Source organism: Chaetodon trifascialis, chromosome 10, assembly GCF_039877785.1.
Source record: "Chaetodon trifascialis isolate fChaTrf1 chromosome 10, fChaTrf1.hap1, whole genome shotgun sequence".
Classification (NCBI taxonomy): Eukaryota; Metazoa; Chordata; class Actinopteri; order Chaetodontiformes; family Chaetodontidae; genus Chaetodon; species Chaetodon trifascialis.
Window position 1 is genome coordinate 23,670,698 of NC_092065.1, and position 24,353 is coordinate 23,695,050.

The following is a 24,353-nucleotide window of genomic DNA, read 5'->3' on the forward strand; positions in this document are numbered from 1 at the left end:
AGATTTTTACTTGACTTCTGACCCGCTGAGTTTTTATTTCATGCCATCATCAGATCAAATTTCTCATGCAGGCACGTTTCCAGTCCATCCTCACAGAGCTAATATAGCTGTAGACTCTTACTAGACTCTCAGCTATCTTTAAATATTGGCTACATGCAGTTGAGGTGTTAAAATAAACAAGAGGATAAAATGAAATGATATAAGGAGATTAGTTTAATGAGAACGGAGCAAGAAAGGCCTGAAGGAGGTATGAAAGACAGGAAGGAGTTACATGGAAAGGGGAGGAGGGAACAATGAACAAGTGAGGGGGGAAGGGATTGAAGAAAGTGTGAGGGAGTATGGAGTATGGAGTATGTATGTACTGAATTTAATGTTATGTAAAGTTATTTCACCTGGATGAGTGTCTTTGTGTGTCTCTTCTCAACCCTGCTCTTTTAAACTCCCTCCTGTCTCACATTGTCTTTCTCTCCTTCCATTAAGTGCATTCTTGTTGTTTCCTCCCTCTCTCCCTCTCAGCTGTGTCTCTCTTGTTCCTGCTGTAATCCACCTCACTCCCACCATGCTCTCTTTCTCTCTTCATTTTTGCTTTTCGTTCATTCGAGTCGAAGGTCCTCCTCTTCTTTTCCTGCCATCTTCATTCTTTTCAGCTATATAACTGTCCTGGTACCACCCTCTCTCCTCCTCCTCCTTGTCTTACTTTTTATACTCACACTAGTCATTTCTCCTCCTCCTCCTCCTCCTCCTCTACTCTTCCACAATTTTCTCCTCCTCTTTTCTGTCTTTACCTGACCAGCTTCTCTACCTCCACCCACCTCTCTTTCTGTTCCAGTCTTTTTCTTCTCCTTGAAATCATTCATGAAAATGTAATGTGCATTTAAACATGGGTAAATCACAGTCATTTTCTGCCATTACCGCAAACAAACAAGACCATTACAGGAAGATTTGCATTTCCTACCGGCCTCCGTGAAGCACTTTGTATTGCAGGATTCTGGCTTAGATGTGCAGGACTTAACAGGAGTAGGATTTTTCTTCCGTTTCCCGAAAATGAACCAAAGCATTGAATGTCTCTGATAATGGCAGATGGTGGAGGGAGTCAAAGAATGATGGAGAAATTACCTTCAGCATGTTTATCTGTAAGTGGGAAACATGTTAGTGGCTTCCTTGCATTTGAGCGACTACAGTGGGGAAAACATGGAGTGCAGTGTGTATTGACCTTTGATTTGGGTATGTAGTGTGTTCATGTTGGAAAAAACACACAAATAGCTAGCCTGTACTGCAGTATGTGAAATTAGATCATTTCTTGGAAATATTTTTTTTTTCTCACAACTTGTGACATTTTCAAATGTGAAATTGTTCTAAAGTATATCTTCTTTATTGTCAGTGTCCACATATTCATGCCTTTCTTTGTCTCCTGTCTGGTATGGAGTCGAGGCTCGATACTGTTACTCCGCGTAGCATTGCGGTGTCGCTATGCTCATGGTTATAAAAACACAGCGTGCTGAAAATCAAACAATCAAAGTGTTTTCAGCTGCTTGCACTCCAGCATACAAGCTTTTGGAAATGTTTGACAGATGTTTTTATTTGGAGTGTTCTTATTCCTGTTTTGCTGTGTTTACTTCCGCTGTGCTCCTCGGCCTTCTTCTCATTTTATCAGCCTTATCTGATTTTATGTTTTTCTCTTGTAAACCAATTTTGTTAAGAAAAGCGTTATATAAATAAACTACAATTACTAATATGTATATTTAATTGTTTGTTAGTTTAGTATCACGTCATTAACGAAGGTCAGAGAGCAACCTCTGACCTGAAAATCCAACTTAAAGGAATTGTTGAATTGATGAGCAGCTTGTGTTTCTGTCCCTCGTGCTGTCTGTACTCATATATGTACCTGTCAATGCATCCCCACCTGTGTGTGCGTGTTTGTGTTTTTGTTTGTGTGTCTGTGAGAGGATGGAGTGAAGTCTGAAGCCCAGAAAGGCCGCAGAGGCTCCTCTGGAGAAAAGATGGACACTGACTTGTAAACTTGTTTTCATCCACACACACACACACACACACACACACACACACACATAGACATCCACCCAACCACCCACCAACACTCACATACTCACACACACTAGTTTTCTCCTCAACGCCCCAAGGAAGAGGGGAGGCTTTCAAGGCGACAGTGAAACCTTCAGTCAAGCAGAAAAAAGGATTTTTTGTGTGTGTTGGGGGGGGGGCATATGCCAAAGTGAAGTTGACGTTTGTGTGTTTTTGTAAACGAGTGTGTGTGCTTTTCTGAAAATGGGGAAAGGGCACGTGTGGACATTCCAATTCCGTTCTAATCAGCTGCTCCGCTACACTAACTCCATCATTTGTCTTCCTGCTTTTGGCCGAGTAATTACTGTACGTCCGATGCATTATGATAGATAATGTGTTGTGCAGTCCATAAAGTGGCTGTAATGCCACAGAAAGACTATACGGAGCGGTGGGAGTGCATAGTGAGGTCCCTACTAGAATAACAGGCGGCTGTCATAAAACAGCACAGAGCCATTTTGTCCTGATAAGACACACTTTGTCCAACCTCTTAAGCCTTTGAAAAGTGGAATACACTTTGCTGTCCTTGGATGAGAGTACTCGCCCTCAGTCATGTCAATTTGTCAATTTTGGCCTTTTCTCTGTCAATGTTTCTTTTTTTCTCCCTTTATCGTCATCCATTTAGTGACAAATTGCTTCCTGTATCTCTCTCTCCCTCTCTCTCTTTTCCTGTCCCTGGCTCTCTCTCTTTCCGCAGGGAGATGAAGTGCTGACTGTCATTAAAACTAAGGCTCAGTGGCCGGCATGGCAGCCGCTCAACCTGTAAGTATCACTCAATGCCAGTTTCACTAAAGAGAGACGGCACTTCTGGCAGAGATATGATTGAAAGGAAATTGTGACAGAACAGCAGGAAATTGTGAAACAGCAGCGCTGAACAGTAATTAAGATGTGTTTTTATATCCTTGGCGTTGTGCAGTCATTTAGTTTGAGGTTGAGATTAGCAAAAGCAAGAACTGTGACTTTTTCTTTTTCTCCAAGTAGCAAGATTTTTTTGGAAATTTCCGCACTGTAATTTGATTGGTGCAATGTGTGTGGACGGCCATTAAACAGTTATTAAATGTTATTATCACATCACTTCCAGTAGGCAAGCTACTGGGGGGCTAACAGTTAGCTTAGTTCCATCTGTAAGTGCAGCACTTCCTACAGCGCTCTGTGATTCAGCAGGTGTTAAAATAACATGAAAATAACATCCAGTGGGATTCAATGGTAGCATTAGTTACTATCCTCCCTTATCCGATGGCAATGAATAAATGAATTAAAGAATTAATTAATTGAAAATAAATCTTCCGTTGCTGTTTGTAGACGATACAGGACTGGAGTCTGTCCCTGTGCTGTGGGAAACTTCCACCCAGAGCATGAAACATGGACACCATCTCCACAAATACTGTATGCACAAACACATGCGCCTGCTGTATCAGTCGTTTATATTAACTCACACAAAATGTGAGGAGTATTTGCATTTCTGTTCAACTTTAAATCCTTTGTCTCTGACCAATGGAGCTATTAAATTTTTCATCAAAGTTGACCATGAACGTGTCGTCCACACTGGAGCTCTTGATGGATGACTTGATCATTTATTCATCATGTTTTCTGGATGAAAACTCAACCTACAATTTTCTGTAGGTAGAGAAAATTGTAAAAGCCTGTTTTTCTAAAGTGTTTTGGTCTGATGGTCCTGCTCATGAAAACAAAACAATACACAATGTCATTTTTCTGTACAGAAGCTGCGTGAGTGCTCCTTCAAACCAAGATTATTCTGTGTTTCTGTTTTTCTGCAGCAAAAAAAATGAAATCATCTTTTTAACTTGAAGCAAACAAAGATATACAAAACGTTCAGTGATCCGTAAATTACATTACATAACAAATACATGTACAACATTTAGGAGCTGCTGGATGATGAACACAAAGACGCATATTTAATTTTTTGCCACAGAAATCTTAGATCCAAACATCACAACGACCTAATCTTCACTATGTGCAGTCTCACATTCTTAATGAGCAGGAAAAACACAGCACTTAAAAGCTGGAACATTTATGACACACTTACTGAACTATGAATTATCATTGAATTTCAGATACTCTTGCCTTATAATTTGTGAATTTTAGAAAAACATATCCCTAATTGTTTTACGATTCCCTCCTTTATCCGGCTCTTAAAAGCCAATCCGACTTGTTTGAACAGTCACACACATCACAATAGTCACGCATCCTGTGCACTCTTTGGAATTAGTTCAAGAGCAATTAGAAACTTATCACAATTGCAGCCCTCAGCCCTGCATGAGCACACACACACACACACACACACACACACACACACACACACACACACACACACACAATAATAATGTACTGTATCTTTCACCAAACATCTGTTTAATTACCCCTCCTAGCGTTCTCTGTAATTTGCGATATATTACGCCACTATTATTTTCACTAATGAGACCATTCACACACATGCATGCGCACCCACACAGTCACACACTCGCTGTGAGTATGAAATATTAGCTCATTTTGTTCAATTTCGCATGCATAGTGTCAAGTTGAAATAGTTGTGCTTGCACTTCTGTCTTCCTTAAGACATCATTATTAAGGTGCAAGGGCTGTTTTTTTTGTAAGGAAATAGAAAGAAAGGAAGATGGAAGTTGGAATTACCCTCTTAAAGTTTTTATTTCTTTCAGGCGGTTTTATTCTTTCAGAGAGAATATGTTATTATGACCTGTTTTCATCCGCTAATTGGATATTTCGGAGATCTAATTATCAAGCAATTAGCAGAGTATGGCTCAGGCCAGAGGTCATGGCATCAGAACTGCCCATTTGGCAAGTCAGTAACGCAACATTTCAGTAGCAGAGAGCTGAGATGCAGGTTTCTCCTGAGACGATTAAGTTTGAACATACTTCTGGCTGTCTCGTTAAAATAATATATAACATGGAATTTATGATCTTTCTATCTTCTTTGTGTCTGTTTCTTTCCTGCTTTTGCTTTGCGTTGCCCACCCCTGTGACCAGTCGAGCAGCTCCATCAGCAGAGTTTTCTGTGGACCGGACCCGTCACCTGATGTCCTTCCTCACCATGATGGGGCCCAGCCCAGACTGGAACGTTGGGCTGTCAGGAGAGGACCTCTGTACCAAGGACTGCGGCTGGGTCCAGAGGCTGGTGACAGACCTCATTCCCTGGGATGCAGGCACTGACAGTGGGGTCACATATGAGGTAATCTATCCTAATTTTTCGGATTTGGCCATGCTTTGTTGTAAAAGTTAAAAACCTCTAAAGTGGTCATTGAGGGTGTGTTGAGCGTTGTTAGAGATAACGCTGAGCTCTAGTTTGCATATGTTAATTGCTCACTGGCTAATGGCAGCGAGCAACATTTATTTCAGACCTTCACATCACAGCACACTTGACTTCCACCTGTCTCTTCCTGTGACAGACTTCTTTAGTTTTCTACATCCTCAGAATGAAAGGAGCTCATCCATATTCACCCGGTGTTTGGAGACTACAGCAATTTATTTATAGTTTACAACTTCATGAATAAGCAAGGAGCTTATCCCTGCAGAGGGGAGGTGGTAAATACCTTTCAAAAACTTCACTAATATAAAGCCACACTTCTTTCAGTTCAACTTCTGGTACTTTTTAAGTGTGGAAGCGTTCTTCTTCAGTCTGGGCTCATTTTTAGCCTTTCGTCAGCCCTCTGACCCACACTGACGCTCTTTTTATTTGTCTTTTGTCCAGTAAGTGTGCATATGTGTATTCTAAGTTATAAATTGTTCTGACTGTAATAACAATAATTAATTAATAAGGCAGTTACAATTTTTACTGAAATTGCACTGAGCATATTCAGAAGTAAACATTAATTAGACAGTATTTCTTTTCCCCCTCGCCTGAGGTGAGTGGAGGATTTGTGAGCTGTTGTTTCACATGTACTGTGCTAAATGCATGTGAATCAGTCTTTGTTTAGAATATAAACTAACTCTGCACTGCTGAGACATGTCTGTTTCCTTGATCCTGGAAGGTCTTTGAAAGGACGGTTTCCAAACTATCATATTTTTAAGTATACCTTCAGCTAATGCAAGCATCCTACTGTACAGCAGACATTAAATCACTGCCCCCTACAGACAGAAGAAGGGAGAACACGTCTTCCAGACCTTTGCACTGTATGAAAAGCAAAGACTTTGTAGTTTCTTTCTGTTTGCAGACATTACAAATAGAATTGCAGTTTGTCTCCGGTAAGCGATGGATGTCTTCTGTTTAGTCTCCACACAAAATTATTGAACCAAAAGTCAAAGTAGAAACTTTTAGTGAACTTCTAGCTACAAAGAGAATCGTGAACATTGTTGTTCCAGCACTGTAAATGAGGATGTTACTTCAAATCTCCTCTAACACTTCATTTGTAGATGCCTTTCCTTTGTCTCATTCAGTACGCTTGCATATATTAAATCAAAAGTCGGTGTGAAACTTGAAACAACAACGTTGAGTTAACCTGTAAGAACAAAGAGAATGGTTCATGTTTGTCATGTGTTTTTATCTTTTCCCTCTGTAGAGGTTTTTTTTTCTTTAAGCTCGTACATGGACACACATGCTACTGCACACACCTGGAAACATTTCCACGAATCTCTCATTAAAGGACTGTTAAATTAAAATGGATATAAATGATGCATAGTGAGATCAAACAGAAAAGAGAGCCAGGACCAGATGGCTCATGGGAGAAGCAGCAATTGTTGGTGACTCTTTCAGGTCCCTGACTCCTACCTACCTCACCATTTGTGGTCATAATGGAGTATAAAATCAATGCAGCTTGTGTAATGTTATTTCTTTTATTAATTCTAGTTTGCATACGTAAATTACTGCCGCGCTACTGTTCCTTCCCCCCAGAGAAATCATGTTTTCTCTTTTTAAAAGCTGGTTTCACAGACACGAAGACACAATGTGCTGCTGTTTGATTAGTATTCCAGTCCACCAAATAATTCCCAAGCCCTAAATTTTGGCTGTTTAACTTTGATTACTCTAGCCACTGCTCAGTGGAAGACTGTCTTCCCTCAGGCGTATTTGATACTCAATATACAAGAGCAGATGTTTTCCTCTAGGACACTACCCAATCCAACCCCAAGTGCATAATTTGTACAGTGCTAATGTGGGAGGGTGGGAATAGCTCCCCTTCATATGATGACCTGATCTTCACCTGTAGCATCTTAATTGCGCACGTCTATTTTCCCCTGATCGTTAAACAGCCGTCACCTTTAGATCCACATCAACCGAGGGAGATGAGAGTGAAAACTGAAAAGCCCTTGTAGTGCTAAAATCTTCCTGTTATGATGTTCAGTGCAGCAGGTGTGGATTCTGCTCCGTAGATGTTACTTTGCACACAAATGTTATTTTTTCCAGCAAGCTTACTGAAGGCTCAAAGTGTTCCAGAGGCATCAGCTCTTATATGTTACTTGGGCCAAAGCAGCTCACTGTAAACACAGCGCTGACGTTTCATCTCGCAGTATAGAGCTGTTATGACAGCTGTGTTAGCAAAGTATACTCATGTTTGTCCCCACTTGACAAATGCAGGCCCAGTATTCGCTGCATTTTTTGCTTTGATCGCCGACAACTTCCATGAGAAACATCTCTAGCAGCTTTAACATTTGTTTGCTATACTTTTTTTTAATCTAATTTGCTCCATCTGTTTCCCTCCCTATTTCAGTCACCAAACAAGCCGTGCATTCCTCAGGAGAAGATCCGACCCTTGACCAGTCTGGACCACCCCCAGAGCCCGTTCTACGACCCCGAGGGCGGTGCAATTACACCTGTAGCCAAGGTGGTGGTGGAACGCATTGCTAGAAAGGTACAATGTAGCATGTAAAACTTTGTGTTTGTGCGCACTTGTGTGCAATAAAACTAGTTTAGAAATGACTCAAATTCTTTAAAATGTGGGAGAAATATCTGATAAGAAAATTGCACAACACTATTGTTTTTGTAAAAGACGACAGTTTTGATACAAATATTTGGCCAAACTTGGGCTAAACAGTTCACCTTTATTCATTTTTATGTTTGAATCACAGAGGATTTAAAGGAACTCTTGTAAGATCTCAACAGCAAGCAACTGCAATACTCTCTCTGACTGTTTTCATGTTGGAGGAAAGTTCACGATTATGTTTTTAAACTGTGTAAGCTATGTAGAGCACATGTATAGGCCAAATATAGGCAAATGAAATTGGAATTGTAATATTGGTTTACAATAGATATTTTCCTCAAATTGTTCAGCCCTCCTGTAACCGTGTTAACACAACACACAGAACCAGTGGCCAAGCTACTATTTATAAGGTCAAAAACGAAGTTTCATGCACAAGCGTTGCATCGTCTTGTAAGAAACTTGTGTGTGTTAGTATGTGACCCCATTTTTTCTTGTGTGTGCAGGGAGAGCAGTGCAATGTTGTCCCAGACACCATAGATGACATTGTAGCTGATATTGGACAAGAGGAGAAGGAGGAAGGTACAGCAAATGCATACATGCACACGCACGCACGCACACACACACACACACACACACACACACACACACACACACACACACCCTTTCCTAATTACAGATCTTTAGAGAAGGACCTTAAACAAGACACAATGGATTAACTGAAAGGGCTTGATGGAGTGTTTAGCTGATTATTCAAACCCTGTCATTACATGATATTGCATTCCTGTATGTTCTTTGGACTTGACTGTTTCCTCAATTCACTGTGTGTTTGCAAAACATTCACTTGAAAGAATGAATGTGCAAGATATTTTAGTTTAAAACATGCCAAGTTAACTGGTCATACAAGACACTTCGTTCCATCTCGACAGAAACCAAATAAAACTCACCGAAATTGTCTGGACTTTACGCTGTTGCAACAATCACCAACTCTGGTTTGGTTCTTTGAGTTAGATGTTTTACCATTCCAGCTCTAGACGCCCCCTGTTTGTTTGGAGTGACCTTCAAGTGGTGGACAATTATTACACATTATGCCTTTGACTTTTGACTTACAGACTGAGCACGTACCAGGGGGATCTTATGATGCTCAAGGACACACACATAGCTCTTCGCTGATACAACTGGTGCAGGGGCTTTGTCTGCACCCTGCTGTGAGAAGGTGGATGCCCCGCTGCTGCAGAGCAGCACAGCGTCTGGAGCACACGTTGTCCTTATCAAACATGTGTTGCATCATAGATCATGTCACTTTGGACAATGCTGTTTCAACAGTATTGGACATGAACTCAAAAAAGTTTCTTTTCCTGTCTAGTTCTCTGTTTCTGTATCACTTAAAATTACATTACAATTACAGCCTCATATTTTACTTTATCTTCAAGGTTAGGGAAAGGCTGTAGAACTGTAGAACTGGTAAAAATGCTTTTGATTTGGGAAGTGCGATCAGTGTTGCGACCTTGTAGTTATAAGATGAGTTGTCCTTTAGCTCCTTGTTAAAAGGCTAAACAGGACAGACCAGTGCATGATGGTGTTTGTGTTGTGCATGGGTGCTTTGTGCTTATTTTTACTGTAAGTGGCCTTGAGCAGGGTGCAGGATTTTGCCCACACAGCAGAATTCTTAACTAGGATCTCCCACCGCCTAATAAATGTCCTCCTCAGTCAGTCATAGACCATTTACTTCTTTCCCTCCTCTTTTATCCTCCTTTCTTAGTCCACCTGCTCTCTCATTCTCCCTCGTTTCCCCTCTTCACTTTGTGAGATGACACTACGGAGGCGAGTATCCATTCCGGCTGGTCCCATTGGTCCACCCGGAGCTTCACCACTTTCAGTTACACATCAACCCAACTGTCCTCTTACCTTCCTCTCAGTGTCTCCAGCTCCTTTCTTCCTCCATTCGCCACTGTCATTACCTTATTCCAGAGAATTGGACCCACTCAGGTTTGTCCCTGAGGCCCGACGGCATATTCTCTCTCGCCTCTCCTCTCATTTTCTCTGCCTCTCTGAACCCCCGAGAGAGCATTATTAATTGAAGCAAGTGGCCCTGCTACTTCTTGTAACTCTGCTACTGCTGATAATTGGACAAGACATTCACAAATCACACTCTTCCCCAACTCCAACCCCTCTCTCCGTCCTCTTCGCCTCAGATGTCACTCTGTGGTTCAGTGCCTTCAGTAATCACCTTTGGATACGATGTTCAAAAATCATCGTCAGCTCAGAACCCCATCCCCCATCCATCCTCTATACTGTGACGAATTAGTTCAGCTGCTGTAGGGGAATAAACACAAAGAAGGATTTTCTTTAAAAGCAAATTTAACTGCTAACCAATAACCGTGTGATTCCAGCCAATCACTGAATGAAAACAGCAAAGTGCCTCTTTTAATCGCTCCATGCATCTAACATCCCTGTGTGTTTCTCTCTCAGACGACACACCAGAGACGTGTATCTACTCAGGCTGGTCTCCGTGGTCGGCGTGTAGCAGCGCTACATGTGAAAAAGGCCGCAGGATGAGGCAGAGGATGCTGAAGGCCCAGCTGGACCTCAGTGTGCCGTGTCCACATACTCAAGATTTCCAGCCCTGCATGGGACCAGGATGCAGTATGGAGGGTAAACATGCACACACACACACACACACACACACACACACACACACACACACTAGAAGTTACTCACCTGTTCTGACTGAGAAAATACAGGCAGGTTGGTCCTTGAGCCGGGCACTTCATTGCTGCCACAGACGTGGTCAGCTGCGCTTGTACTTGTAGAGGCTCATTTATAGAATCATATAAATTTAATTAATGGAGAACTTGGAAGAGAACGAGCTTTTTCAGGCAATTTTCTTTGAATAAATAACATTTATTTGGTCTTTTGGAAGCACTTCCAGTAACACAGCCGAAGTAGGAGAACACATCATTTTTTATTTCCCTCATTACAATGAATCTAACAGCTCTTCAGTTCCCTCTGAACGGGGCCAAAAGGGAAGCCTTTTCTCACTCTCACATTAACACAGCATGACATTTGTTAAAAGTAGATTTTAACTATTAGTCCAGCAGCTACCAAAGTGGCTGCTAGCTGCTGTCAACAACCGCAGAAATACTGCAAAACATGGTGAAAACATAAAAATGGTTTTTCAGCCATGCTAATGGAAGTGCTCTTTGAATGGCCACCTCAGTCTGTCCACCATTTTGCCCTTTTTGGATGAATTGTAATAACAGTGGTGTTTGCATTATACATTTTATGTTTAGTGCTAGCAGTTGTTTACATGCTACTCCGTGCTGTGTGCTTGTTAGCATGTTGTGACATTAGCATTTAGCTCAAAACACCACTGTGTAAAGCCTCTCAGAGTTGATAGCATGGTTGACCCTATTTACAAAGGATATGTCGCCCTTTTTAGTTGCTTTAGGTCAAAGCCGAAAGTGATTGATTGTACTTTTGAGTAGAAAAAAATAACACTTTTTCTTGACACAATGAAGTTTTCTATCAAGCTCACGGAAAAGATGTGAAAGAGAATTTAAAATGTTGCCCTCTTTCCTGAGGTTAATGGAAGCCTATAGGGGACAATATTAAAATGATAATGGAAAATTGAAAATGAAAATGTAATTCCACATTCAGCATTATAATTTTCCATTTATGCATGTGTTATTTGGGTAAAAATGAAAATGCAATAATCAAATTTGCATTTTCATTTTAGTCATATGGCTGTTTGATTACCATGTCCAAATGAAAACTGAAAAAAGCTGTCTGACATTTCATTTTCAAAGGCTAAACCACAAGATGCTATATATCACACGAAAGAGTTATATGTCCTGATGAGCCTAGCTTCAATAACTGCCTTATGAAGTTATAGTGTTATGGAGCAAAATAGGAAATATGGCCTTGCTGCTGCTGTGTGGTTCAGCTTACAGCGAAACCAAAGAGGCCGTCACAGGAGGAGGGTATGACTGAGATAAGAGGATGCTGATGTGGGTTTTGAAAATAGCATGACAGCATAACTGCAATTGTTCCTGCATATGTAATGTGTTCTTATGTAGAATATTGCTATGTTTTCCCTTCACAATGCCCTTTATTGAGGCACTGATGACCCACCTCAGGAGGGGAAAGACCCATAGCTGCATGCAATATGTGATAGCCCTCTTCGTGGTCTACTGGCTGGCACATGGATTGTCTTACACCATGCCAGACATGACTGTTTTTGACATTCAATGGACATTGGATGTGTGATGCAACCCTGTCTATCCTGGAAATAGTGGTCGGCTTCCCCACAGCCCCTGTGCCTTCAGCCACAAGATTACCTGAATAGGAAACTCTGCAACTCAAGCTTCAGACAGCACTTGCAAATTTCTGGATATGTTTGTAGGTTACACTGGTTCAGTCCACAACACCAGGGTGCTAAGAAATAATCCAGTGTTTGTCACAGGCTGTTACCCTCCAGCTGGTTACTTCTTCGTTGTTGATGGGGGATACCCACGTCTGAGTGCACCAGTCAGCCTCATTACCCCACACCCGTAACCAGTGAGGGGAAGATTGGAGGCACGCTTCAACAGTCACCTTGCCAGAGCCCAGTCCATTATAGAGAGGGCCGAGGGATCTTCTTCAAAGCCGTGGAAGTGGATCACACCTTTGCTCCTATCGTCATTGTAGTGGGTGTCGTGGGGCCAGCTGAGGAAGAGGATCCCATACCACCACCACCACCACCTGCGTGACAGGATGAACGTGAACATGAACAGCTGTGTCAGCCCCAAGTCAGCCTCCCTCCTCTATGAAAGATCAGGATTATTTCATTCTGTCGTCTGACTGAATGGCTTTCCTGTTACATTTAGGCTTCAGTCAACAATCCAAGAAATCTTCTACATTTTTATTTGCACATTAATAAATTAAGAATTTGACTTTTCTTTCACACAGTTTGTCATATTTATTACAGTGGATCAGCTAAACAGCTAAAATCATTAACTCTCCGTGCAACCAGTGCTGAAGGGGTTTCCAACTCGTCAGTGTAGAAAGTCTAAATGAACACGGTGGCTTTGACGTCCAGCCCTCCTTTCAGTGGGTGGCTGGGAGCATGTACTGCGTGTGGACTTCTCCTTACTGTCTGTGCCAGAAAGGACATTTGTGAAGGCTCTTCAGAAGCAGTCTTGCCACAGTTTGGCACTGAGCACGAGGCACCAAGAGTGGGAGGCTGAATGGATGCCCTTTCCCCAAGTGCCATCAAACCGCAACCGAGTAGCTGCTGTTGACTTCTATTTGGTGTAGTTCTGTCACCGGCTCCTGCAGCTCAATTTCATTGACCACCCGTGTGTAGCTCAAATTTAGCTTTATTTGCCATACCCATTTGTAATAACATTTTAACACCCAGATATACTTAACTCCCACCCTGATTTGGCTGCACTTCTCTTCCAGCTGAAGAGAAATGCCTTAACAACCCTGCATCTGTGACTGAAAGCAAGATGAATGAATGAAATTCTGGCAACAAATAAAAAAGGCTGGCAATACAGCAACATTCAATATAAGTCATGCAAGCTTAGGTTATGCTGCACCTTTAACTTCATTTTGATCATTTCACAAAATAGTGGTGTAACGTAAACAGTTTGCCTGTGGGTTGAAGATGGAAAACGCTTAATAAGCAAAAATAACTTACAGTACATGACGGTCTGTGTCCCTTGTGGGTCTCACATCAGTTTTTAAATAACTAGTTTAATCACTGTTTTTTTTGGGTTTTTTTTGACCTGGCAGCATGAGGCTTTGTAACTTCTATATGTCGTGTCTTGTGTTATGAATGCGTACAATATTCAAAGCTCAGCAGCAGAAAACACCTTCTATTACTTCTGGAAAAAAAGCGCAAATCTCTCAAAAAAGCCCAGCATCAGATCTTATTTTCTTATTTATCGGCACATGCAAAACTGATCCACCATCTATCCCCATTGCCTTGTTCTTAATCGTATACAAGATTTACACATCCAGCTTTCTCTGTGGACATGTTATATGTGCATACACACCAGCTTAACAAGCACTGTATGGGGTACTCTTCTGAACTTGTTGAACTCCTTAGCTCACATGCTATGTGATTTTAATGTTAAGTAAATTCCTTTGGCCTTCAAAAAAAAGAGAAGATTTTAGTGCATATACACAAACACACTGATATCTTGTCGTCTGCAGCCTCCATCACACAAATAGACATCAAAAAAACAGAGACTTCCTTTGCTGTAATCTTTTCAGAATTGGGGTGTTCATTTCCTATCAACAAGATCAATGAACCCTCAAAATAATGAGTAGACTAAAGCTTAGGTGTTTATCTCATCATGACAAGAACAGAGTCAGTGACCGTGACCGCTCATTCTGCCTTAAACTGATGAAATCTGTCGTGAAAACACAAAGCCGCTGCCTGATTTGCATTTCCAATAACTCTTTGTGGAATTAATTTATCCTGAAATGTAATTGTGCAGCCGTCACATGACAACCGGGGGTTACTGTCGTGAAGGATTATACAGTGTTTGAAGAAACAGGTGGCTGTTTTGTGATCGAAAGAGACTGTGAAAGCAGATGCTGCTTGAAAAAGACAGTGAAGCTCACACATACGTATCTGTAGTTGTTATGGCAGCATCAAGAGGATATGTCACTAAATACAGTAAATCCCTAATCACGCAGTGTAAACATTGGTGATTGGATAACCTAATTATTTCAGTGAAACGTAACAGATTATGTGGATTAGTTGTTAATGCTGAGCGGCCTCCTGTATCCAGGATGCTTAAACCAGGATTTGATCGTGTTTATCTTCGACTAACAGGAGTCAACGCGCCATGCTTTCACTGTTGTGTTAAAGATAATAGGAACAACAGGAGGATCGTGTATGTTTAGGAAACTCATTAAGCTGCAGAAACAAAGTGAAGATGCAAAGACACAAGCGTATTTAACAAAGCGGAGATTCACGGTCTGTGGTAATCTCAGCATCAGAGATGATGACAGATGTGTTTTAAGCAAATTAACGTCAACTTTTCTCAGTTTCTCTCTGTTGTTGTCAAAGGAGAAACTTTTCCCTCGGATTTTTGGCAGAGTTGACAGTTTGATGCTCTTTTACTGCAAGTAACAACCCCCCCGATCTCTCAACAAACACCGGCAGTAAACCCTGGGAGTTTGCTGTTGTCCAATTTCCAGTGAAGTTGTCAGTTTGGAACAAATGCTGAGAGGCAGCACAGTCAGCGTCTGTCTTCTCCCTCCTCACTCTTCTTCCCTCTCTCCCAGCATGTCTTCCAGCCATCAGAGGAGCGAAGCTGAGGCTGTTCAAGGCTGAAAGGAGCTTCTCACGCACACACACAGACACACACACTCCCACCCCTCGCTGCTCCTCTTATCGATTATCAGACAGCAACACGGATAGCTTTTTGTTACTGAGCACCTCTCCTTTGTTTTCATTTAGCGCTCCGTTAGCGTGTGGTGGGAGATTGATAATTGCGGGGTTCACGGTGGGGCAGAACAGGGGCCGCGATGATTAATATTCCTGGGGAACACTTTGGCTCTCTGGAGGCCTCATCCAAGCTGGAGATACCTGCACCTTTTATTAATGACTCACTTAGTTCTGCTTTATTAGGCCACGTACAGTAAGCAATGCTCTTTGTTGGAAGGCAGAGAGTTAAGAAAGTCAAGTGTGAGTCAAAGCAAAAAGTTGCTCAAAATTCATCTATTGTTTCTAAATAAAACCCTATTCACAAGGTCTGTTTGTGCATCATCACCTCTTCTCGGTAGACTCCCCTCTTCTCACTTTACATGTACAATCTGCATCAGGACTTCACTGTCAGAAGAGGTATTTGAAGGAGACGGCAGTAAACGGCAGACTAGTGCAGTGACTGCCTGTATGTGAAGAATGGGGAGATCTTGAAGTGCCATGCTGGCTAATAGTGATAAAATGGAGCCTTGTTAAGCCCGAGAAGCTGCAGTTCACTTTTCAGCTGATACAAGCTGGGGTCATACATACTGGCTGTCACTCCCTCAGGCCCATGCTGTAAATAGGACTGTCCCTCAGGCAATTTGCCTTATTAAAAGAGAGTTGAAGGAGTTCCTGAAGAAGAGCTTTTTTAAAATGACACCTTCAACTTTGAGATGGCTTAACAGGCTGAAATCCACGTAGCTGTTCGAGAGAATGCTAATGGTGTGTAGGGAGAGGGTCCTATAACTGGGGGACTTGGGTTTAAGTATTCCTGTCAGGCATCCTGCTTGTTGATGGGGGTTTCAACATGTCATTGAAACTAAAATGGCTCAGTGGGGAGAGCATTAAACTGAAGCTCTAAAGGTCCCTGCTTCAGTCCAGGGTTTGGACATATTTTTATTAAAAGCTGAAAATAATATAAATATGTAATTAAACTAATAAATAAATAAATAAAAGTTGTAATTAATCAGAAATATAAAAATATGTGTTGTCCTATACAGGTGTCCTCCCACACTGCATCATGTTCATGTACTCCTCAGTGAAATAAATGTATATTTTAAATAAGACTAAGAGAGAAAATAATTAATACAAACACAAAAGAGACATTAATAATAATAGAAATTCAGTATTCAATGCACCATTATGTAGATTCATAAATACAACCGTAAGTGTGTTTATTTCTGTATTCCTATTTTCATTTCCATATAAGCAATATATGTGTTTTTGTGTCTGTATATTAAGGACCACCAACCTCATTAACATGCAGGAGAAATACATACATAAATTAATGAAGAATTGTACAAATACAGTTAGATAAATGAAGAAATGTAAGAAGCAGAATTGTCGATATTCTAAAATAAATACATGCACATGTACATAAGTGTAGAAATAAATTAAAGACAGTCACTTATTTATGTTCCAGCTGATAATGAACATTTTTATTTGTATTTATTTCTGTCATTTTTCACTCTCCGTACCATTGCACCTTTGTACTCGGTGAGAGGCTGTAGCTGAGGGGGTGGCACAGACTGGCCTGTAGTCATTGAGCAGGTGGCATCTCTCTCTGTGCCTGAAAAAAACAAACAAAAATGAAGTGTGCCACAAAAATGTAATGTAATGAAGCCAGAATTGTGTTTTTTCATTTGCAATTTAAGGTTGCTTGTCATTTAAGGAAAACCCCATATGTGCAGTGCTGTGATCCAGGATGGTAGACGCTGCTGTGGAGTTCAGTAATGCGTGAACCCACATTAAATATTAAGTGCAACATTAACATATAGCCAAATAATCAAAACCTCTCCCTTAAATATTTTAACATAGAAATATCATTAAAACACTACAGCGGAGTGTTCGATAAAATGATTATGAAGCACAACTTTAAACATTCAGAATGATTAAAAACACCAGAAAAAATTAAAAAGCTGCTGAACAAATTAAAATGTCATGACGTGACGTGAATATCTATCAGCTGCAAGGTGCTGTTCTGCAGCACAGCCTGACCTTTGACGTCTCTGACCTCTCGCCTCTTTGTACGCTGGCTTTCTGAAACAACACCTGTCTTTAATTACATCTATTGTGTTCATCACAATATGTGGAGGCCTGGCGTGTTGTTTTATGTCACAACGCACCTGACAGAGAACTTTTAATTATTTGACCATGACCAGTACTTTATATACTGGTGGTAATGAGGAACGGTAACAAGCCAATGCACTCACAGGTTTTTCAAACTGCACAGATGCAAAAGGTCTCCCAGTAATAACCTAGCAAAGAGAAATGACAAAAGTAAAATGTCAAGATGTTCTAATAGTATCTGTAGTGTAATAGATCCTGTCCTTGTTTCTTTTCCTGGTGGACAGAGCCATCGACGTGCATGATGTCAGAGTGGATCAGCTGGTCGGCCTGCAGTGTGTCCTGTGGGATGGGGATGAGGTCCAGAGAGAGATACGTCAAACAGTACCCTGAGGACGGCTCGCTCTGCCAGCTCCACACCGAGGAGACAGAGAAGTGTGTCGTCAACGATGAATGCTGTGAGTCTGGCTTTATGATTGCTGTATGCCAGCGAGTGCGTGCGTGTGTGTGTGTGTGTGTGTGTGTGTGTGTGTGTGTGTGTGTGTGTGTGTGTGTGTGTGTGTGTGTGTGTGTGTGTGCGTGTGTGTGTGCCTTTTGTTACAAATTTTGCTAAAAACGTACTTTTATATACTTTGCTAAGAAACTTACAATACAAAGATACAAAGCATATGATCAGCTTCTCACATAGGATGCATTGTTATAGATGGACCAACACGTCCATATATATATATATTTAATATTATATATATATATATATATATATATATATATATATATATATATATATATATATATATATATATATATATATATATATATATATATATTTTATATATATTTTCTCCAGCTGTAACATTGCTTGTATGTTGAATCATATATATGGTTAAAACCATATTATAACATAATACTATAACAGTATGAAAGGGCATAATGCGTGCCTTTACTTTTAATACTTTATGTACATTTTGTTGATAGTTTTATTTGGACAGAAAACTTAATCAAGGAATTTTACTTGTGCTAGAATAATAAAAATGAAAGTATTTCTACTTTTACTTGAGTAAAGGATCTCTGTACTTCTTCCTTTCACCTCTACTATTACTACTATTTGTTATAAAAGTCCTGTCTGGAGCGGAGGTCACAGAGTGCTTCATAATAAGAAACAATAGCAACGCATGAAATACAGACAACAATACAACAAGTGTAATAAACAAAAGTAAACAAAACTAAACTGTAAAGGCAGTGTTCACATTGTGCAGTAATCAGTTTTTGGTACTTTGTGCTTCCCACAGCACCCAGCAGCTGTGTGGTGACGGAGTGGGGTGAATGGGACCCCTGCAGCGTCACCTGTGGGTTGGGTATGAGAAGACGTGAGCGCATGGTGAAGATGCCTCCCATAGATGGATCCATGTGTAAGACTGAGGTGGCTGAAGTGGAGAAATGCATGATGCCCGAATGTCGTAAGTGATCAAATATTTATTTCCTTTTGTTTCCATGCTAATGTAGTATTAAACATTCATATCCTGAGTTTTTTGCATGAATATTTGTTTGTTTGCTGCCCCGGTCCCAGCTTGTTTGGAACGTGTTACTGGCATCACATTCAGAATAAGCATATATTTACAGAAATCAAACATTAAATATTGTCTCTGAACTATTTTTATTTATGTCTTATACAGCGTCCCAACTTTTTTGCCATTGTAGAGTGAAGTAAAGCAAACTTTATGTCCCTGAGAGGGAATTTGTCTTGCTCTAGATGCTGTATATGAGTATGATATGATGAATATGCTTTTTATTACATAAAGCTCAGAAATACTAACAGTTTAATCTGATAATGCGCACCAACTGCAGCACGTCTGTTTGTACCCTTGTGCTCGTGCGTGTCTGCAGATACCATCCCTTGCATGCTGTCGCCCTGGTCCGACTGGAGTGAGTGCAGTGTGACGTGTGGACGGGGTGTGCGAACACGTCAGAGGATGCTGAAGTCTGATCCTGCAGAGTGCATCGAGGAGCTGGAGCAGACGGAGAAGTGCATGCTGCCCGAGTGCCGTGAGTAACAAAACTGCAGCCTTTCATTAACGAACCTTCAAGAAGAACGTGCTGACAGAGCTCGAGTCAAGAAGCAAGGAAAGGTCAGTGAGGGGGCGGGGAGTTGAAATGAGTCCTAAATGAAAGTGGACTATGACAACCAGTGGTTGGTTGATGATTTACTGTTGATTTCTTACATATTTGATCATATTGTCTAAACCACTTATCACAAGGGAAATTACTGATTAAAACTTTGAAAGACTGTGCTGCACTGTACAGAATCAGAAAAGCTTTATTGCCAAGTACGGTTTGACACATACGAGGAATTTGCTTTGGTGAGGTTGGTGCATGACACATCTATTAAAAAGAAGCTATTAAAAAAGTCAAAATATAACAGTAAGTAAAAAATATAACAATAAGTAAAAAATATAACAATATAAATATATATATACACAAGTCTGTTTTTAGTTTTTTTGTTCTTTTTTTTTTTTTACAGAAGCACGGTCGTTACAGTGTATTCATTATGATAAAATGACACATGTCTTAACTTTAACCTGAGGGTTGCAACCTGTCCAGTAAAGTGACAGCCTGATATGTGTTTTTGGCACATTTTAACTGAGGTTTTGTATATATCTGTGTATACATGTATGTATTCTTTTTGCAATTGTACATTTTAATGTTTTGTTTCATATTTATTCATGCATTAATCTATTCTAATGGCCTCTGCTATTACAAACAGGTGCAATGGCCAAAATTACATGAATGTATAACAATTCTCTCGTAACTCGCCCACAGAAAGCACCTGTGTTAATCTGACTGTCAACACTGGCCAAGGCACACTTGTCACCCATATATCATTTGGCCCTCTGTCTTTCCCATCTCAATAGCCAATGACCTGGATGGATTCTCCATATTCACACTGTGTTCAGTAATTATTCAGTATGCCCCCTTCACTTTACTCCTGACCTTGGTAATAAGTAGAGCTATTTATCATGGAAGTGGCAACTTGTAGAGTCAGAGGTAGCGGAGGGTTGAAAATGGTTAACACGTGTTATTGAGCAGGCCAGAGAATTACGAATAATGAATTCACAGGGATTCAGATTGAAAGAACCCCTGCATTAAAAAAGTGCAGAGGGCTGCGTGAGCGAGAGCCTTTTGTTTAAGGTTCACACAAGATACACTCCAATAAGTCCAGATTAAATACCAGGTCCATGAGTTTGAAGCCTCCTCAGATGCCAAAACCCTGCACAGTGGTTACAATACTCAGGCAGACAGGACTTCTTCTGGAAAGTCATCCTGGCAGAAAGCATTTTATCTTTGATGTAGATCGTAAAGTAAACAGTTCAACTCTGTTCATGTTACAAAGGATCTAACCAAGGAATTTTAATATTTCTGGACCAGCACTTAACATGTTTTGACTAAAGCTGTGGTCTTCAGATTGTTGTTATAGAAGAGTGAACTTCACTGCAGAACAGACACTGTATTGTCTGCATCCTCCATCTGCAGCTCTGTCTTTGTTTCCTTCTTACTTTACTTGTCTGCCTCTCCTTTACTGGGTCTCCTCCTTGTGTTCTTCCTCCCAGCCATCGACTGCATGGTCTCTGAGTGGTCCGAGTGGTCGGAGTGCAACAAGTCCTGCGGTAGAGGACACACCATTCGGACCCGTATGATCAAACTGGAGCCACAGTTCGGGGGCAGCGCTTGTCCCGAGACCATCCAGAGGAAGAAATGCAAGATCAGGAAGTGCCGGACGAAAGCGAAGGAGGAGAGAGGAGGTGGAGGTGGTGGAGGAGGAGGAGGAAAGAGAAGGAGAAGGGGCAAACAGGGAAGAGATGCAGCGGTGGAGGAGCAGCCAGGTTGGTGGGAATAATCTGTTGTTACTTTTATTAAGGCTGACACCTGAGATCAGAGTTGAGATGCTGCTGTCAACGATTTGTTCCAACAGGTTGCAGGATGCAGCCGTGGACCAGCTGGACAGACTGTACCAAACCATGCGGAGGGGGGATCCAGGAACGTTTCATGATGGTGAAGAAAAGAGCTAAAGGCACTCTGATGGCCAGCTGTAAGGACCGGAAGGAGATCCGTGCCTGTAACGTTCATCCCTGCTAGGGGGCACTACTGAGCTACAGGAGGAGGAGATAGGAGGAGCAGGTCAAATATATGAGTTGTGAAAATATGGGTTGATTTGATAAAGATGATGATGAGGAGAAACTTTATGAGTACAGGGAAGTGAGGAGAGGGTGAGATGAGGAGTTAGTTTGACACTTTGAAATAAAAAAGAGATGAGTTTAGGTACATGGAAGGAAAGAGAAGAGGGAAAAGGAGAAAATGATAATATGCTGTTTAGTGAAGCCATTGTAGGCATTTAGTTACCAGGGCTGACTTTTACTTTAGACCACAATGGAAGTGTTAGAGTGTACTTTTTAGAATTTATGTGACAAAAAAAAACAGCTTTTCAGGAATTTTAGAAAAATAAACAACTACAGTAGCTTTGCTGTTGAAACACTGAAACAGTGGCTTTCAGTAGTTTTTGGTCCCTGGGGTATGAAATAGGTTGAGACTGGGTTCCCGGTATTTCTCGGTATTCTCGTCAAACTCTGCTGCAATTTTCTCCACGGGAGCCTGGGATTTTTGGCATGTACTGACACAAAGATACCTTCTCCAAACACCATTAATGTTGCCATGCGAGTGTTGTGGCTAAAGTCTGCCCTTGAAATGGCATTATTACTGTACCATACTATAAAATGATCACCATGACATAACTCAATCAATTTATTAATTTTAGCAGTTTCTTCTGATACTCATTCATGTTAAAATGGCAGCCCGCTGCTGTGTGGCTAAATATTTGTAGAATAAGTGTGAAAGAAGCAGAGAATACCCACCATATACCCACCTCTGCATATACCTAAAATAGCCAGAGATATGTAAATCCTGTAGGGCAAGACTATAGCCAATCATGTCACAGTCTTTCCTGTCATCCGTACTGTTTGTTGGGGCACAAGAGACCTTTGTTTCGTGACTTTAGCCTTTACAGCAGGCAACATAAGTATGCACTTAAAAAAGCACCAAGTCTGGGGAGAAGCACTGTCTCAAGGACAAACAAAAGTCCATTGTTTTCATTTCAAAGCCCATGAACTTGAAAGAAATGGATGATTATAGCTAAAACGGTATAGTTTGCTAAGTGGGAACACACAACTACAAATAGCACACAGCAAGGCACAATATCAAACAGGAAAAACTGTGAAGATGATAATGATAACACTTCGGAGATTCTGGGAGAAGATCTCCACGGTGCATTTTTTCCACCTCAACGAGTTTACTCCTAAGAGCACTTGTTCTACTACCACTTAAACTAAGGAAGAACATCGGAGAATCTGGATGAAAATCCCTGGAAAAGAGCATTACAAACTGTCAAGCCCAGCTTTGAGTATTTAGTTACTGTCACTTATAGAAAAAGCATAAACAGACTAAACTGAAGATGTAGGTTTTTGCTGACATAGATGCTCATACGGGAGGTCTCTAAAGATTTATGGATGTACTGTATATCTACTATCTAACCAACACTTTTAAATGGCAGGACTATGTAAGTACTAAAACCACTTTCCCTAATAAACAGATACATTTAAATGGAGGTGTTTTATACTGTTAAAATTAGTCTTTATATACTGTACTGCTGTTCATCTGTCGTTTCAGCTGATGTAGCATTAAACCTGCGATAGCTCTCACTCTGTCAGACCTTATTTTAGCATGTGAAAAAGATGATTCTGTTTGACGTTTTGCTTTCTCTGCCGTAGATGTTGTCTTAAAACAGATAGCTAACTGACTGTGTCTGCCTCTGCCGGTTCCTGAAAACACAAAGAGAGCCTCACAAGTGTCACATCTTACACATATGCTGTGCTGCACTGGTGCAGAGTTCTGGCTGCAAAAGAGGTTGTATGGAAAACATTGCAGAGGTTTCTGCAGGATTAAAAACTGTAGGACAGCTCAATAGACTGTTACTGGGGCCTTGGTTACAACACTTCATTTCTGTGTATTGTTTTTATTGTGCTTTTCTCTGTATTGCCATGATGAAAGTGATCTGTAAAATCTTTTTCAGTATAACTTTAGATTATGTTGCAGTTTTTTCTCTGTTTTGATAATAATGTCAACACCAAAGTTTTATTTTCTGTAGATGTTTTCTTGACTTTCTTGCCTTCACTCTTTTCTGTTTTCAGGCCTCTGTCTTTTATTTCTTTGCCTCTGTATCACTTGTCTATTTTCTAAGAAACCACCTTTACAATAAAAGATGTAAATGTGAACATAATGGTGTCATTGGACTCATTTTAATCACGTCTAATGTTCTGTTTGGGCGCTCTCTAGCAACATATGTAATATTTATCACTTTCATATTTCATGGCATTTTTGGGGGGAGAATTCCTTATTAATACGATTTTGATCTGAAGTCGTGTCAGGGTCCATGTCTGGCAGTCCTGGTTTGGAAAACAACAAAATGGATATTTATACTAGTATGTGCATTGCCCATATAACATAAAATAAAATATTTCCTTATTCTTATTTATTTATCTATTATCTTTTCCATATTTTTTCACCATCTGACAATGTGCAGGCTTAGTTTGTGGCAAAGGGAAGCGTTACCGTTAAATACTCTTCAACATGTTCGGTGTTGATGAGGTCGAGAAGAAAAGGAAACAAATTTGAGGGAAAAAACATTTGTTGATTTTGCCGTTATTATTGTTTTGACACATGCAGCACTGGGCTCTGTGAAACCACAGAAATGTAGATAATTGTGTCACCAACTGTCCAGTGGTATTTATGTGTTCATTTTTTGAAAAGGG

General features: G+C 40.7%; 1 protein-coding gene across 2 annotated transcripts in view; it reads left to right on the top strand.

Annotated features, from left to right (window-relative positions):
- The window catches only part of spon1b (spondin 1b), an 89,233-nt gene extending 65,419 nt beyond the window's left edge, over nucleotides 1-23,814 (top strand). The window contains exons 7-16 of one of the 2 annotated variants that reach the window (XM_070971809.1): nucleotides 2,774-2,838; nucleotides 5,083-5,284; nucleotides 7,758-7,898; nucleotides 8,471-8,546; nucleotides 10,437-10,619; nucleotides 17,784-17,954; nucleotides 18,786-18,953; nucleotides 19,381-19,539; nucleotides 21,102-21,374; nucleotides 21,464-23,814. In XM_070971809.1, the coding sequence (XP_070827910.1) occupies nucleotides 2,774-2,838; nucleotides 5,083-5,284; nucleotides 7,758-7,898; nucleotides 8,471-8,546; nucleotides 10,437-10,619; nucleotides 17,784-17,954; nucleotides 18,786-18,953; nucleotides 19,381-19,539; nucleotides 21,102-21,374; nucleotides 21,464-21,627 (1,602 nt within the window). In that variant the 3' untranslated portion in view covers nucleotides 21,628-23,814. Of the gene's footprint in view, nucleotides 1-2,773; nucleotides 2,839-5,082; nucleotides 5,285-7,757; nucleotides 7,899-8,470; nucleotides 8,547-10,436; nucleotides 10,620-17,783; nucleotides 17,955-18,785; nucleotides 18,954-19,380; nucleotides 19,623-21,101; nucleotides 21,375-21,463 lie in introns of those variants that run through there. The other variant, XR_011602531.1, reaches the window with a different exon arrangement.
- The last annotated feature ends 539 nt before the right edge of the window (nucleotides 23,815-24,353 follow it).